Below are 16,838 nucleotides of genomic sequence, written 5' to 3' on the forward strand. Positions count from 1 at the left end.
CCTCCTCCTTAAAACCTACCCGTTTGATCAAGTTTTTAGTTGCCCCACTTAACATCGCCTCCTTTGGTGTGGTGGCAGTTTTGGTCTAATGACACTCCTGTGAAGGACCTTCAGACATTTTTGCAATGTTTAAAAAGCTATAGACATGCAAGTTGCTGTTGTTTAATTGAAGCTTTGAGTTGCCTTAACTGCCCCTTTTGAATAACTTGAAACAATCCAGCACTTGAGCTGTAGAACTAAACCTGATATTGAGTGGGAATGGCTTTTGGTTAGTTTCTTGAAATTAATTTCCTGTTCCACATTGCTCCAGGCTTGAAGTCATACCATGACCACTCATCACTTAGTGTGAGCAGCTATCTTTACAGATAAATTCCAATTATAGTGCCAGCAATAAAGACACTGTAGCTCTTTTAGAAACTGGCACAAAGCCAGAAAAACTCCAAACTGCAAAAGGAGACTTGTTGCTGATTGAACACCAATATGCCATGAAAGCAACTAAATTGGGTAATAGCAGAAATTGCCTATTGGCCTGATATTGAAGGGGTACAGTCAAATTTGGTTGTCATAGTCGCTACTAGTAATGACTTGTTTGTTATAATTGATTCATCCTTTCCAAATCACAAGAATAAACCCCATATGTATTCACTCAAGTTGCTTTTATACTGAGCTTGGAGTTCAGCATTGGTGTCACCAGTTCCTGATGAGTGGATTTTTCACACACTCAGTGGCAACTTCAGTGTAATCTTGGTCAGATTTGCTAACTCTGGCTACCAAGACATTTTTAAATTGGCTCTTCCCAGTGACCCACTGAGTGAATCTGGAAAATTTAATTTGGTGTTGCCCACAATCTGCACAAAACCCATGCAGCAGGACTGGCTGCACCAAAACCTGAGAAACTCCATGTTAAAACCACTTCAATGATCAATGGAGCTTGCTTGGGTAGATTTAGATTAAGTGCACTGTATCTTGTTGCACCATGGGGCCATGCTGTGAAGTTCTCCTGTGCTGAAACAATTACAGTTATACAGCCACAATCTATAGAATAAAATGAATTCAATTTCACAATTAGAGAGTCTGCAAAGCAGAGACTTGTTGTTTTCCAGCAGTCTCGATCTGCTTTTATACTGCTATTATTTTGGATGCTTGAAGAGGTGAACGCATCAGCCAACTCCTGTTGTTTACACTGCTAAATCCAACCTCCTTATCCCTGTGGCAGACTCATAACCTCAAAAGCTATAACTTCTGTCAGGATAAGGAAGTTGGATTTAGTGGTATAAATGCCAGGAGCTGGCTCGTAGATGCCAGGCTCCTGGAATCCAACTTAAAATTGCAACAGTATGAAAACCTTAACTGAAGCTTGGTGTTGGTCAAATGTCCAATCTGGAAAGTCACCAAAGGAAGAGAAAATACTGTAAGAGCAATTACAGCCCATCTTGGAGCCAACATTGCTGGTGCTCCTCACCAATTTGTTTCCTGTTACACTGCTCCTCCCTACCTGTTGGTGGTTGCAGCCACCAATAGGGCGAATAGGAAGAGAAGGATAGGGATAAATAAAACAAAATAAGGAAGTTCAGATTCCAAAATCTACTATGGTAACTAAGGGCCCAAAGCAAAACACTGTATTGTAGATGAGGCCTAATCAAGGTGTTGTACAAGGACAGTATCTTGTTTTTTGTCTTGTATAGGATTGTACTAACAGTACATTAAAACACTCTGCTTTTACTAGAGCCACATAGTGGTTGTGAACTTGGAAGATTAATGTAGAAACACTCCATTAATACCTCCTATCTATGCGAATGCAAATAATTTTTCATCCACTCCAGAAACTGCCTACCAATCTCTCAAGAGTATTGCCTAATTTAGTAACTGACATTTGTCAAAAGCTTGTAAAAATCCAGCTATGACGTAAACTGGGCTAGATACATCCACCACACCTGCAACTTCCTTAGGTTGGTTGGATGTGACCTCTGACGTCTGTTTTGAGAGTGTCTAATAACCCCATCTCTAAAGATGGCTGTACAGTGCACACAAGAAATAGGAGCAGGAGTAGACCATATGGCCTGTCGAGCCTGCTCTGCCATTAAATACGATCATGGCTGACCTTGGATTTGAACTTCACTTTCCTGCCTACTCGCCATATCCCTTGATTCCCAGCGAGACCAAAATTCTGTCTATCACAGCCTTAAATGTATTCAACGATGGTGCATTCACAACTTTGAGGTAGAGAATTCCAAAGATTCACAACCCTGTGAATGAAGTAATTTCTCCTCATCTTAAATGATCAGCTCCTTTATCATGAGACTGTGCTCCCGTGTTTTAGTTGCCCCGACCAGTGGAAACAAACTCTTAGCGTCTCCCCTATCCAGCCCCTTCAGAATCGTATATGTTTCAATGAGATCGTACCTCACATTTTTAAATTCCATAGAGTGTAGGCCCAATTTACTTAGCCTGTCATCAGAGGACAACCCCTTCATCCCAGGGACCAATCTAATGAATCTTTGCTGTACTGCCTCCAATGCAAATATATACTTAAATATGGATACCAAAACATCACACAGTATTGCAGATGTGGTCTTCCCAATTCGCTACCAGTTTCACATCTTTTCAAAAAATATTCTGCTTTTCTATTCTTCCAACCAAAGTGAATAACTTCATACTTCCCCACATTATACTCCATCTACCATCGTGTTGCCCACTCACTTAGCTTGTCTATATTTCTTTGCAGCCTCTCTCTGTCCTCCCCGCAGCTTCGCTTTCCACCTGACGTCGTATCATCAGCAAACTTCAATACATTACTCTCTGTCTCTTCATCTAAGTCGTTAATTATAGCTGAGGTCCCAGTACTGGTCCTTGCAGCACTCCACTAGTCACAGCCTGCCAACTTGAAAATGCCCCCTTTATTCCCAGTCTTTGCTTCCTGTCCATTAACCAATCCTCTATCTATGCTCATATATTACCCCCCACTCCATGAGCTCTCATCTAGAGTATTATTAACCTTTTGTGTGGCACCTTATCGAGTGCCTTTTCGAAATCCAGGTATACTGCATCTACCGGTTCCCCTTTTTTACCCTACTTGTTACATCTTCCGAAAACTACTAAGTTTGTCAAACAGGATTTCCCTTTTGTAAAGCCATGTTGTAATCATATTATGCCTTTCTAAGTGCATTGTTAAGACTTCCTTAATAGATTCCAGCATTTTCCCGATGAGTGGTGATAGGCTAACTGACCTGTAGTTCCCTGTTTTCTCTTTCCCTCCTTTCTTGTTACATTTGCCAACTTCCAATCTGATGGGACTGTTCTCGATTCTAGGGAATTTTGGAAAATCCTAGCTAGTGCATCCGCTCTTTCTTTTAGAACCCTAGGATGTCAGCCATCAGGTTCCAGGGATTTGTCAGATTTTAGTCCCTTGAGTTTCTCTAATGCATTTTCTCTTCTGATATTAATTAGCTTAATTTCCTCACCTTTTAGCCCCTACTGTTATGTCATAGAGTCAGAGTCGTACAGCATAGAAACAGGCCCTTCGGCCCACCATGTCCATGGCGACCATAATGCCCATCTATACTAATCTCACCTGCCTGCATTAATTCCATATCCCTCTATGCCTTGCTCATTTAAGTACCTGACCAGATGCCTCTTAAATGTCGCTACTGTTCCTGCCTCCACCACCTCCTCAGGCAGCTCATTCCAGATACCCACTATTCTTGGTGTGAAAAATTTACCCCTTTGATCCCCTTTAAACCTCCTCCCTCTCACTTTAAATCTATGCCCTCTAGTTTTAGTCACCCCTACCATGGGAAACAGACTCTGGCTATCCACCCTGTCTATGCCTCTCATAATTTTATATACCTCTCTCATGGCCCCTCTCAGCCTCCTTCACTCCAGGGAAAACAGACCCAGCCTATCCAATCTCTCTTTATAACTCAAGCCCTCCAAACCAGGCAACATCCTTGTGAATCTTTTCTGCACCCTCTCTAGCTTAATCACATCTTTCCTGTAGTGCAGCGACCAGAACTGCAAACAGTAGTCTAAATGCGGCCTAACCAACGTTATGTACAACTGTAACATGACGTCACAACTCTTGTACTCAGTGCCTCGGCCGATGAAGGCAAGCATGCCATACGCCTTCTTCACCACCCTGTCTACCTGTGTTGCCACTTTCAGGGAACTATGTACTTGTACCCCAAGTCTTTCTGCTCAACAACACTCCCCAGGGCCCTGCCGTTCACTGTGTATGTCCTGCCCTGGTTTAACTTCCCAAAATGCATCACTTCACACTTGTCTGCATTAAATTCAATTTGCCAATCCCTTGCCCACTTTCCCAGTTTATTTATATATCCTGTTGTAAACTTAAACAACCTTCTTCACTGTCCACTAGACCACCAATTTTGGTGTCGTCTGCAAACTTAATAATCATGCCCCCAACATTCACATCCAAGTCATTAATATATATATATGACAAACAACAGAGGGCCCAGCACTGGTCCATACGGCACACCTCTGGTCACTGGCCTCCAATCTGAAAAACAACCCTCCACTACCACCCTCTGCCTCCTATCACCAAGCCAATTTTGTATCCAATTTGCTAGCTCACCCTGGATCCCATGTGTTTGAACCTTCTGGACCAGCCTACCATGTGGGACCTTGTCAAAGGCCTTGCTAAAGTCCATGTAGACAACGTCCATCGCCCTGCCCTCGTCAATCCTCTTGGTCACCTCCTCGAAAAACTCAATCAAATTCGTGAGAAATGATTTCCCACGCACAAAGCCATGCTGACTATCCCTCAATCAGACCATGCCTTTCCAAATGCATATAAATCCTGTCTCTCAGAATCCCTTCCAATAATTTTCCCATCACTGATGTAAGGCTCACCGGCCTGTAGTTCCCTGGCTTATTCCTGCTGCCCTTCTTAAATAAAGGCACAACATTAGCTATCCTCCAGTCTTCAGGTACCTCACCCGTGGCTAACGATGATACAAAAATCTCTGCCAGGGCCCCAGCAATCTCCTCCCTTGCTTCCCATAGCATCCGGGGATACACCTGGTCAGATCCTGGGGATTTATCCACCTTAATGTGCTTCAAAACCCCCAACACCACCTCCTTTGTAATGTTGATATGTTCCAGGATATCGGCGTTCCCTCCCTTGAACTCACTAGCTTCCATGACCACTTCCACGGTCAATACGGACGAGAAGTATTCATTTAAGACCTCGCCCATTTCCCGTGGCTCCACACATAGATTGCCACACTGATCCTTAAGGGGACCTACTCTCTCCCTGGCTACCCTTCTACTTTTAATATACTGATAGAATCTTTTAGGATTCTCCTTTATCTTATCTGCCGGGGAAATCTCATGGTCCCTTTTCGCCCTCCTAATTTCCTTCTTAAGTGTAGTCCTACATCCCCTATACTCCTCGAGGGACTCACTTGATCCCAACTGTCTATACCTGACATATGCCTCCTTCTTTGTCCTGACCAGACCCTCAATATCCCTCGTTTACCAAGGTTCCCTAAACTTGCCAGCCTTGCCCTTCCATCCAACAGGAACATGCTGGCCCTGAACTTTTCCTATCTCTCTCACTTTTAAAAGCCTCCCACTTGCCAGACGTCCCTTTACCTGTAAACAGCCTCTCCCATTCAACTTTTGAGAGTTCCTTTCTGATGCCATCAAAATTAGCCTTCCCCCAATTTAGGACTTCAATCTGAGGACCAGTCTTATCCTTTTCGATAACTATCTTGAAGCTAATAGCGTTATGGTCACTGGTCCCAAAGTGCTCCCCTACTGACACATCAACCACCTGCCCATCCTCATTTCCTAAGAGGAGGTCGAGTGTAGCCCCTTCTCTAGTAGGGCCATCCACATACTGCTTCAGAAAACTATCCTGGACACACTAAACAAATTCTTCCCCATCTGATCCCTTAGCACCAAGGCTCTCCCAGTCAATATTAGGGAAGTTAAAATCACCTACTATTACAACCCTATAATTCCTACACCTATCTGTGATTTCCCTTGCTCTATATCCTGTTGTAACCTTGCTCCTCCACTTCCCTCTGACTACTGGGGGGAGCCTGTAGTATAATCCCATCAAAGTGATCACCCCTTTCTTATTTCTAAGTTCTACCCATATGGCCTCGCTGGACATTCTCCTCCGGGATATCCTCCTCCTCTCAGTACTGCTGTGATGTCCTGTCTAATCAATAGTGCAACTCCCCTCCACCTATGTCACGCCAGAAGGATCAGTACCCCAGAGCATTGAGCTGCCAGTCCTGCCCATCCCTCAACCATGTTTCTGTAATAGCTATAATATCACAATCCCATGTACCGATCCATGCTCTGAGTTCATCTGCCTTACCTGTAAGGCTTCTTGCATTAAAGTAAATGCAGTTTATGCTCCCTGTCCTGCCCCTGCCAGGCCTGCCTACTGGACTTGCTTGCTTTAACCTCTACATTTGCCTCAACTATCTCATCGGAGTGACTACTACTTTGGGTCCCACCCCCCTGCAAGACTAGTTTAAACCCTCCCGAGTAGTACTAACAAACCTCCCCGCAAGGATATTGGTCCCCTTCCAGTTTAGATGCAACCCGTCCTCCTCCTCGTACAGGTCACCTCTGCACCAGAAGAGAACCCAATGATCCAAATAGCTGAAGCCCTCCTGCCTACACCAGCTCTTCAGCTACGCATTCATTTGCCTTATCCTCCTTTTCCTACCCTCACTAGCATGTGGCACAGCAAGTAATCCTGAGATTACAACCCTAGAGGTCCTGCTTTTTAACCTTCTGCCTAACTCCCTATATTCACTTTGAAGGACCTCATCTCTCTTCCTGCCTATGTCGTTAGTACCAATATGTACCACTACCTCTGGCTGTTCACCCTCCCCTTTCAGAATGTCCTGCAGCCGCTCCGAGACATCCTTGACCCTATCACCAGGGAGGCAACATGCCATCCTGGAGTCTCTTTTGCGGCCACAGAAAGGCCTATCTGCACCCCTCATGATAGGGGATTCTATCACTATAACTCTTCCAACCCTTTTCCTCCCCTGCTGTGCAGCAGAGCCCTCCATGGTGCCACGAATTTGGCTGTTGCTGCTTTCCCCTGGGAGGTCATTTTCCGCCCCTCACCCCACAACAGTATCCAAAGCGGTATATCTGTTTGAGAGGGGGGTGGCCACAGGGGATTCCTACACTACCTGCCTGCGCCTACTACTCCATCTGGTGGTCACCCATCTCTTTTCTGCCTGTGCAGCCATTACCTGCGGTGTGACCACCTCACTAAACGGGCCAACCATGACTTCCTCAGCATCGTGGATGCTCCACAGTGAATCTACCCGCAGCTCCAGCTCGGTAATGTGGGTAGCCAGTAGCTGCAGATGGATACACTTCCTGCACACGCGGTCATCAGGGACACTGGAAGCGTCCCTGATTTCCCACATAGCGCAGGAGGAGCATATCACGGGGCTGAGCTCTCCTGTCATGACTTACCCTTCGGTTAATTAGTTACTCCCTTAATTAAAAAGTACTAATTACACTCGGGGCCTTGTTCTACCTACTTCAATCTAAAGTCCTTAAAAATATAACACTTTAGTAGTACTCACCTTATCACCAGAGTTTTTTTTCAAAAAAAACTTTCCCCTTTTTTAAGATATTCTAATAGCTGCTACTCACCAACCAATCACCTTGCAGCTCCCCACTGACGTCACTGGTTATGGTTCTGGACAAGACCAGTAACGTTTTTTAAAAGAAGAAATTCAAACTCTGTTATTACTGAAAAATTCTTGCGGTGTAATTCTATGTTTTCACAAAAAAAACTTTACAAGTGTCAAAGCAAAACACTACTAACTTAACACTATAATTTGAAATCACTTTTTTACTTTAAACTTAAAAGTCAAACAGGGGTAAGGTTTTAATTCCATCCACGAGTTTCCCCTGTACTTCTCAGAATTTTGCCGGTTTGTTCACCTCTCCTGGAACCAATGCAAAGTGTATCACCGCTCTTGGGTATTCACTTCAATTTTCCTTAATTTCTCAGCTATATTCCGTGGTATGAGGTCTCCTGGGAATTCTCCCTCTAGCATTTGGCTAGGCAACCCTCCAGCTCTTTTACCACCTCAGGAATCTGGATTTCCCAGCTAGAGCATGGGCCTTACACAAAACAAACACCCCTGGTTCCTGATGGCCTTCCTGCTCCTGAGTCCAGCTGCTTTCAATGTCTGTCTGTGTGTCGAAAGACACCTGACTAAATGGCATCTCCTTGCATCATTATCTCCATAGCACTGTGATACATATGGGATATCTCAGATAGCAATTTAAACTAATTACCTCCAACTCCAAAACATCTCTGATTTCAACTACCCACATCAATAATTGATACTGCTAACAATGACACAACAATTCCTTCCAGACTTTCTGGTTCCAGTTCCCCAACTAAACAATACTACTTAGTGTTTATGGCTCTTTCCTTTCCTCTCCAACTTTGTCCTTGTTAGCATACATGGAAAGATCTGAGAAATAAAATCTCTTGGGTGATCCTGCAACCTTTTTTAAATTCTGGAATTTCAATGATCTTATAGCTACACACTTAATTTTCCCCAAAACTGAAAGTGACCTCCTTAAAATATTAATACAAACCATGGACTTGATGATTGTGACACTAGGTTGCCCTCTCTCTCTGGTATTCAACTTGTGTCTTCTGAAGACAGTCACAAAGTATTTGTTCAATGCCTCTGCAATTTCCTCATTCCCATGATTTCTCCTGTCTCTGCTTCTAAGGGACCAACATTTACTTTAGCTACTCTTTTTATATACTTATAAAAGCTTTTACAGTCTATTTATATTTCTGGCGAGTTTACTCTCATTCTATTTTTTCCCTTTTTATCAACTTTTTGGTGGCCCTTTTGTTGGTTTCTAAAACACTTACAATCCTCAGACTTCCTTCTGTTCTTTGCAACATTATAAGCCTCCTCTTTTAATCTAATTCTATACTTAACTTCCTGAGTGATCCATGGATGGATCTTTCATGCTGATTTTTTTCTTTTTGTTTTTCAATGGAATATATTTTTGTTAAACACATTGAATTGCTTTTTTTAAATGTTTCCCATTGTTTATTTAGATTAGAGATACAGCACTGAAACAGGCCCTTCGGCCCACCGAGTCTGTGCCGAACATCAACCACCCATTTATACTAATGCTACACTAATCCCATATTCCTACCAAACATCCCCACCTGTCCCTATATTTCCCTACCACCTACCTATACTAGTGACAATTTATAATGGCCAATTTACCTATCAACCTAGATAGACTAAAAATCAACCTTAGCCAGTTCTCCCCTCATACCTATGTAATTGGCTTTAAGTATGTGCTTCGAGCATGTAACTTACAAACTTAACATGGAATTCAATGGTATTTTAATCTTTATTTCCCAGTGGATCTTTTACTATGACATTACTAATTAACTGTGCCTCATTACGCATTAGATCTAAAATACCTTTTATCTCTGTTCCACAACGCATTGCTCCAGGAAACTGTCACAAAAACATTCCACGAACTCCTCATCTGGACCGCCCTTGCCAATTTGATTGTCCCAATCTATATGAAAATTAAAACCCCCCACAACTGTTACATTGCCTTTGTTACAAGCTCAATAATTTCTTGTTTAATGCTTTGTCCAATGGTATAGCTATAATTAGGTAGTCTATAAACTACCACCAACGTTTTCTGACTCTTGCTATTCCTAATTTTTACCCATACTGATTCTACTTCATGATCATCTGAGCCCAAATTAGTTCTCTCTAATGTCTTTATGTCATCCTTTACTATCAGGACTACCCTTCCTCCTTTTGCCATTCTGTCTGTCTTTCTGAAATATTGTGTACCCTGGAATATTGTTCCAAGGAGAACCTTGGTCTCCTTGTAACCATGTCATTGTAATAGTGATTTAAATCTAAACCATTTTACCTCCTATTTGTGCCACTAGTTCATCTGTCTTATTATAGAAGCTTCGAGTAGCCAGATAAAGAATGTTTAATTTCATTTTATAACTATTCATTGCATTGACTTTATTCACTGCTGAATTACTGTTAAACACTCTGCCCCTTCCTGTCCCACTCAGCTTCTCTTTACTCACATGGCTACACTGTTCCGTTGCCTCAACTTTTCTTTTTAGATTTTTAAATCCCCCTTCACCTGAACCCCCACCCCCACCGCCGTTAGTTTAAAGCTCTGTCCACAGCCCTAGTTATACTATTGGCCAGGCAGTGGTTCCAGCCCAGTTTAAGTGGAGCCCATCCCAATGCAATGGCTCCCTCTTCCCTGATTACTGATGCCAATACTCCATGAATCAAAACCCCTTCTTACCATAACCACTCTTTGGGCCACACTTTTAATTCTCTAATCTGCTTGACTCTATGTCAATTGGTGCATGGCTTGGGTAATAATCCAGAGATGATTACCTTTGATGTTCTGTGTTCTAACTTGTTCTGCTGAGAGGGCTTGTCTCAGCAGAACATCATTCTTGGTTTTGCCTTTGTCTTTGGTTCCCACACTACCACCAGAACTGGATCCTCCCTGTCCCACTCCAAGTTTGTCTGTAGAAACTTGCCTATAACTGACATCAAGCTAATGGGCCTGTAATTTTCTACCCCTGACTTGTTGCCCTTTTTGAAAATTGACACCATGGGAACAATCCTGGATACTAGCAAGCTATTATATTTTCTTTCTGTTTTCATTTATCATTATAAAATCTGAAATACAATGCTGAACCTATGATCATTTTTGAGCTCAGTGATCAGCTTGGCTCTGCAAATTTGTTCAGTGAGTGATACAGATTTTGTGCTGTAACTTAGCAGTTTAGCTGCTAACAAGCTGCTTGGTGTTTGTAGTGATGTTAGTTGTTGGAGACTTTGCATTATTCTACCACAAAATGCCCTTTATTGATTTTTATTCTAATTTTATAGGCTATTGAAAGATGCACTTCATGACCCGTATTTTGGGATGCGCTATGAACTCCTTTTGGGTGCCCTGCTATATGTATGTGGGAAAGGCTTGCGACAGGAGTTTGAAAAGCAGACCAGACTAGTACAGAAGCTGGGAGTGGTAGCAGAAAAGGTGCGCCAAGCCAGTGGATCGACAAGGCAGGTATGGCATCAATATCGACAAAAATGTAATATACCATTCATATCTCCATAGGTGTATCATGTGTTGAGTTCACCAGTAGCCTAGGTTGTTGCAAAGGTTAAAAGTAAGGCTGCTATAGCATTAAAATAAGTTCTTTGTATTTATACTAGTCACATCGCCCCCCCCCCCCTGTCCCCACACACACTTTTTCTCTTCTATTCCCCTTGAAATTTTGTTTAACCTCCTGCAGATAACTGGCCTGAACAAATTTTATTTGAAGATGACCATTCCTGGAAAAGCTTATCATTAATCTTCAGCACTCATATAGTACTATGTATGCTGTCTTCTTTGGCCTCCTTGTCTCGAGAGGCAATGGGTAAGCGCCTGCAGGTGGTTAGTGGATTGTGAAACAGCGCCTGGAGTGGCTATAAAGGCCAATTCTAGACTGACAGACTCTTACACAGGTGTTACAGATAAAATTGGTTGTTGGGGCTGTTACACAGTTGGCTCTCCTCTTGCGCTTCTGTCTTTTTTCCTGCCAACTGCTAAGTCTCTTCGACTCGCCACACTTTAGCCCCGCCTTTATGGCTGCCCGCCAGCTCTGGCGAACGCTGGCAACTGACTCCCACAACTTGTGCTCAATGTCACAGGACTTCATGTCGCGTTTGCAGATGTCTTTAAAGCGGAGACGTGGACGGCCGATGGGTCTGATACTAGTGACGAGCTCGCTGTACAAAGTGTCCTTGGGGATCCTGCCATCTTCCATGCGGCTCACATGGCCAAGCCATCTCAAGCGCCGCTGGCTCAGTCGGGTGCATGTTCTGGGGATGTTGGCTGCCTCGAGGACTTCTGTGTTGGAGATACGGTCCTGCCACCTGATGCCAAGGATTCTCCGGAGGCAGCGAAGATGGAATGAATTCAGACGTATCTCTTGGCTGACATACGTTGTCCAGGCCTCGCTGCCATAGAGCAAGGTACTGAGGACACAGGCTTGATACACTCGAACTTTTGTGTTCCATGTTAGTGCGCCATTTTCCCGCACTTGCTTGGCCAGTCTGGACATAGCAGTGGAAGCCTTTCCCATGCGCTTGTTGATTTCTGCATCGAGAGACAGGTTACTGGTGATAGTTGAGCCTAGGTAGGTGAACTCTTGAACCACTTCCAGAGCGTGGTCGGCGATATTGATGAATGGAGCATTTCTGACCTCCTGTCCCATGATGTTCGTTTTCTTGAGGCTGATGGTTAGGCCCAATTCGTTGCAGGCAGCCGCAGTCCTGTCGATGAGTCTCTGCAGACACTCTTCAGTGTGAGATGTTAATGCAGCATTGTCAGCAAAGAGTATGCTGTAAGAACTAATATCAATGGTTTGTCTTTTGCAAGAGTGAAGTATAGAAATCCTCACTATCCTCCCTCTTATGTTTTGATTAAAAATACTCCACTAGGATTTTGTTTTACCCATCAATGGAAGGTTTACTTATTTGTTATGCTTTGCACTACGCCATTTTTCTTCACTACTCCACTGTGGCACTTTTTGAACAGATATAATTTAGTTTAGAGATACAGCACTGAAATAGGCCCTTCAGCCCACCGAGTCTGTGCCGAACATCAACCACCCATTTATACTAATCCTACACTAATCCCATATTCCTACCACATCCCCACCTGTCCCTATATTTTCCCTACCACCTACCTATACTAGGGGCAATTTCTAATGGCCAATTTACCTATCAACCTGCAAGTCTTTGGCATGTGGGAGGAAACCGGAGCACCCGGAGGAAACCCACGCAGACACAGGGAGAACTTGCAAACTCCACACAGGCAGTACCCGGAATTGAACCCGGGTCGCTGGAGCTGTGAGGCTGCGAATAATATTTTCCTAAATCCTTATAGGAGTGTTTAATCATATGTTAGAAGTTCACAACCCTGATTTGGGCCAGTAAAGTGCTGTGCTGCAGGAAAAACATATGTGTATGCACTGGCTGTTGTAATGAGGAAAAAATAGTTTTCTTCCCCTGACCCGAACCTGTTTGGTTCTTATTTACTTTTGGGCTGTAAAAGTATTCTTTCCTGCACTTGGAAGCCTCCCTTTTTCTTATTGCTGCTAATCCTTGTCTTGACCATCTGTATCCTTCCTCCAAGCCCCAAAGACTGTTGGCATTGTGTTAAATTTAACTGATAATCAGCATCACTGATTTGCTTGCAAAAGTGCAAGACCACTGATGAAATGAGGAAAGCTTGCTTTGCACTCCTGCCCACTTCGTTTGCTAGCAAATGGAAGAAAATATCTAGATGTCTTGGAACTAATGAATAGAGTATAGTTCATTCTTTTCTCATCCATGCTTCTACAACAAGAAAATGCACAAAGCCAGTGATGGTATTACATGGTTTTCATTCCATACTCTGCAAGAATATTAATCCCTTTCAACAGTAAAGAGTAAAGTAACTTCACATTTACTAATACCAGTTTTTCCATGTTTTTGTAAAGGTTGTCCTTCAGGAGGGCATGGATCATGTCCAGTCACACTTCAAAAATAAGTGTCGCATGCCTCTCAATCCAAGCCTGGTAGCAAAAGGATTAAACGTTAAGGTATTCAATAACGCATCAGAACTTTATAATGCAGTTTAACCATTGTTTTATGCTGTCCTTATGGACTACCTGTGATGATTCTGATAGCGACACAGAAACACCTGGAGTCTGAAGTTTATTTTTAGTCCCAGTTACATTCTCTGGTACTTGTATCATTCAGTTGCGATAAGTTTGCATTTGATCTGTAATCTTATCAGAGTTGGAAGGTACCGAATTGCTTCCAACTTTTGTTTGGAGTCAGATATTGGCATTTCGATTTATTGTACTTGTGATTAATCCTTATAAGCAATTAATGTTTCCAAGTGTTACCACCTTCTGCCATGTAATCTACATAATATTTTGCTGAAATTGTAGAGCCATAGAGAGATACAGCACTGAAACAGTCCTTTGGCCCACTGAGTCTGTGTCGACCAACAGCCACCCATTTATACTAATCCTACATTAATCCCATATTCCCTACCACATCCCCACCATTCTCCTACCACCTACCTACACTAGAGGCAATTTACAATGGCCAATTTACCTATCAACCTGCAAGTCTTTGGCTGTGGGAGGAAACCGGAGCACCCGGTGGAAACCCACGCAGTCACAGGGAAAACTTGCAAACTCCGCACAGGCAGTAGCCAGAACCAAACCCGGGTTGCTGGAGCCACTGTGCCGCCCCCTTCTTATAAAAGCAGAATTTTTAAGATTGTATGAAATAATTCTTAATTTCTCATTCAGAAAAACTTTTTTATTTTAATTCATTGGTACTGTGGGTATCAACAGCTCCTTGAGTGATATCTTAAAGTCAACCACAATTAAAATCCTACGTTCAAGCTATAGCTTGACATGGATCCCACTGATCTGCATATATAGTGCATGGTGTGCACCTGTGTGCTGTTTTGTAGTCATTTGGTGTAGGTTTTTATAGGCTGATGTATAGGCTTTTATAGTAGATGTTTAACTTGTAGCTGCACCGTTGTGCACTGCACTGTACAAAACCAAACTTGAATATAGCTCGCTATCTTTTTAAAAATTGCTGTGTTTTAGTGTTGGTTCTCAACACCTTGTATATACTGCAAAGTTTGTGACTTTTCATTTAACTTTTCACCCATCTGTCCAAGAATTTTTTTTCCCCACTTGTGTTTAACTATTCTAAACCATACCGTTCCTCAACTGGAAGAGAACTTCTTCCATCTAGCTGCTTGGCTCAGTTGGTAACAATCTTCCATAAGTTGGGAATTCAAGCTCTGCAGTAAGCAGAGATTAAGTGCTCTTGCTCACTCTTCAGTCTAGTACTGAAAGTGCTGCATTATCAGAGATACTGGGCTGGATTTTACTGGCCTCCTGATGTCTGGGTTCATGGCAGGGGTTGGGAGGGCCTGGAAAATACCTACAGGAGAGGCCCGCCACATGCCTCATTGCCAGGAAGGTCCCACCCTATTTTACTGGCAATGGCAAGGCCTTGTGCCGGAACTCCCACGCCTTCAGATCTCTGAATGGAGATCCAAGGCGAAACACTGGTTGGGAGGGGGGAGCGAGTTAGTTTTCAGGTGGTGGGAGGGGGGGGGGTTGGTGTAGTGGGGAAAACCACTGGGAATGGTGGAAAGGGATTGATGGTTAAACGTTCTAAACTTTGTAGAGAGGAAGGTTGGAATCGAGAGATTGGCTTTTTTTTTAGGGGGGCAGCGCAATGAATAAATTGACTAGTCATTGTGGGGTGGGTGGGAGAGGGGATTGAAACTTAGAATACATTTTTCCTTTTAATATTTCAGGTCCTGTCACTTCAAACTTTCAAATTTAAATGAAGGGCTGGAAGCCTTTTAAAAATGGCGCCATGCCTGCGCAGTGGCACCGGATGCTGTTGTTGTGGACAGAGCACCCGCCACCTCTATGCCATCGGGGGCAGTCAGACCGTCCCAGCCATGTAAATGAGCCGCTGCGCTACATATTGTAGCGGCTCCGCAGCGCACATCCCGTGTGTGCACTGTGCCATTTTTGAGGCTCGCCGCCGAGTTCAGCGGCGAGTTGAAAAAATTCAGCCCACTGCCTTTCCGATTAGCCCTTTAATTCATTACTTTGGTGTTCTGCAGAGTGCCAAAGAGTCTCCCTCTAAAGCTTTTGGTTATTAATATGACTTCCTGTTTTCAGATTGTGTGCTTCCTTTTTGTTTATAGGCTTGTTCATTCTTCAGTTCCAATGCAGTTCCGTTGAAGGTAACACTGGTCAATGCTGACCCTCTAGGAGATGAAATCAATGTTATGTTCAAGGTATGTTGAGGTTTACAATGCGACATACTCGTAAACTCTGGATGGAAGGAAATAGGAAGTTGAGTGGTTGTGGTGTGGACTGCAAGTCAGCTAAAACAAATGTACCAATAGTATTGCTGCTGTTTCAGCTTTCATGAACCAAGGTCATTAATGGCAGTTCTCAAGAATAATTTAATAATTGTTGCTTCCATATTTTTAGTGCCATATTATTAAAAGCTCGTTTGTGTTGTTGGCGTACTTCCATGACCTTCCAATTTCTAGTCCACTGACATGCAAGATATAGCTTTGTGGGCTTGGTACTGACTGATATTATTGGTATGGAAGCAATATGAAGATAAAGACCTGTATCTTTGCTCCATTTTTATTTCAGTAGGTGCTCATTATCATATTTGGCCTCAATACCAGCTTTCTGCTTAATCCAATACACTGATAAATACCAGTTCTCTAAGTCATTTGAATAATGCTGATCAATAAGCTTGCAGTTTTCTTCTGTAAATGAAGCATACAATGACTCGGTGCTTTCTCTTTTCTTGCACACAGATTGGGGAAGATTTGCGACAGGACATGCTTGCGCTGCAAATGATCAAGATTATGGACAAAATCTGGCTTCAGGAAGGGTTGGACTTGCGCATGGTCATCTTCAAATGCATCTCCACAGGAAAGGACAGAGGTATGTTATCTTTGGCATGTGTAGTTACCACTGATGTGCTTTCAAAGGTATTACAGGTATTCAAAGGTTGACTTTCAAAGGTATTACAGGCTACGTATTTCTTAAATCAAATTGTGTAAAACTGGAACGCACAATATTTCTTTACACTTAAATACAGTTGCGGTTTTGTGAGCAAAGCTTTCTTCTTGCATGGTTGGTGAAAGAAATGAATTTTGCACAA

The 16,838-nt window shown here is 43.0% G+C and overlaps 1 protein-coding gene across 4 annotated transcripts in view; it reads left to right on the forward strand.

Annotated features, from left to right (window-relative positions):
* Positions 1–16,838, forward strand: part of pik3c2a (phosphatidylinositol-4-phosphate 3-kinase, catalytic subunit type 2 alpha) — a 176,472-nt gene that overhangs the window by 126,123 nt on the left and 33,511 nt on the right. For all 4 annotated transcript variants that reach the window (XM_068046269.1, XM_068046268.1, XM_068046270.1 and 1 more), the window contains exons 19-22: positions 10,950–11,130; positions 13,595–13,696; positions 15,856–15,948; positions 16,489–16,618. In XM_068046269.1, coding sequence (XP_067902370.1) covers positions 10,950–11,130; positions 13,595–13,696; positions 15,856–15,948; positions 16,489–16,618 — 506 coding nt within the window. The remainder of the gene's footprint in view (positions 1–10,949; positions 11,131–13,594; positions 13,697–15,855; positions 15,949–16,488; positions 16,619–16,838) is intronic.

Source organism: Heterodontus francisci, chromosome 14 (genome assembly GCF_036365525.1).
Source record: "Heterodontus francisci isolate sHetFra1 chromosome 14, sHetFra1.hap1, whole genome shotgun sequence".
NCBI classification, from domain to species: Eukaryota; Metazoa; Chordata; class Chondrichthyes; order Heterodontiformes; family Heterodontidae; genus Heterodontus; species Heterodontus francisci.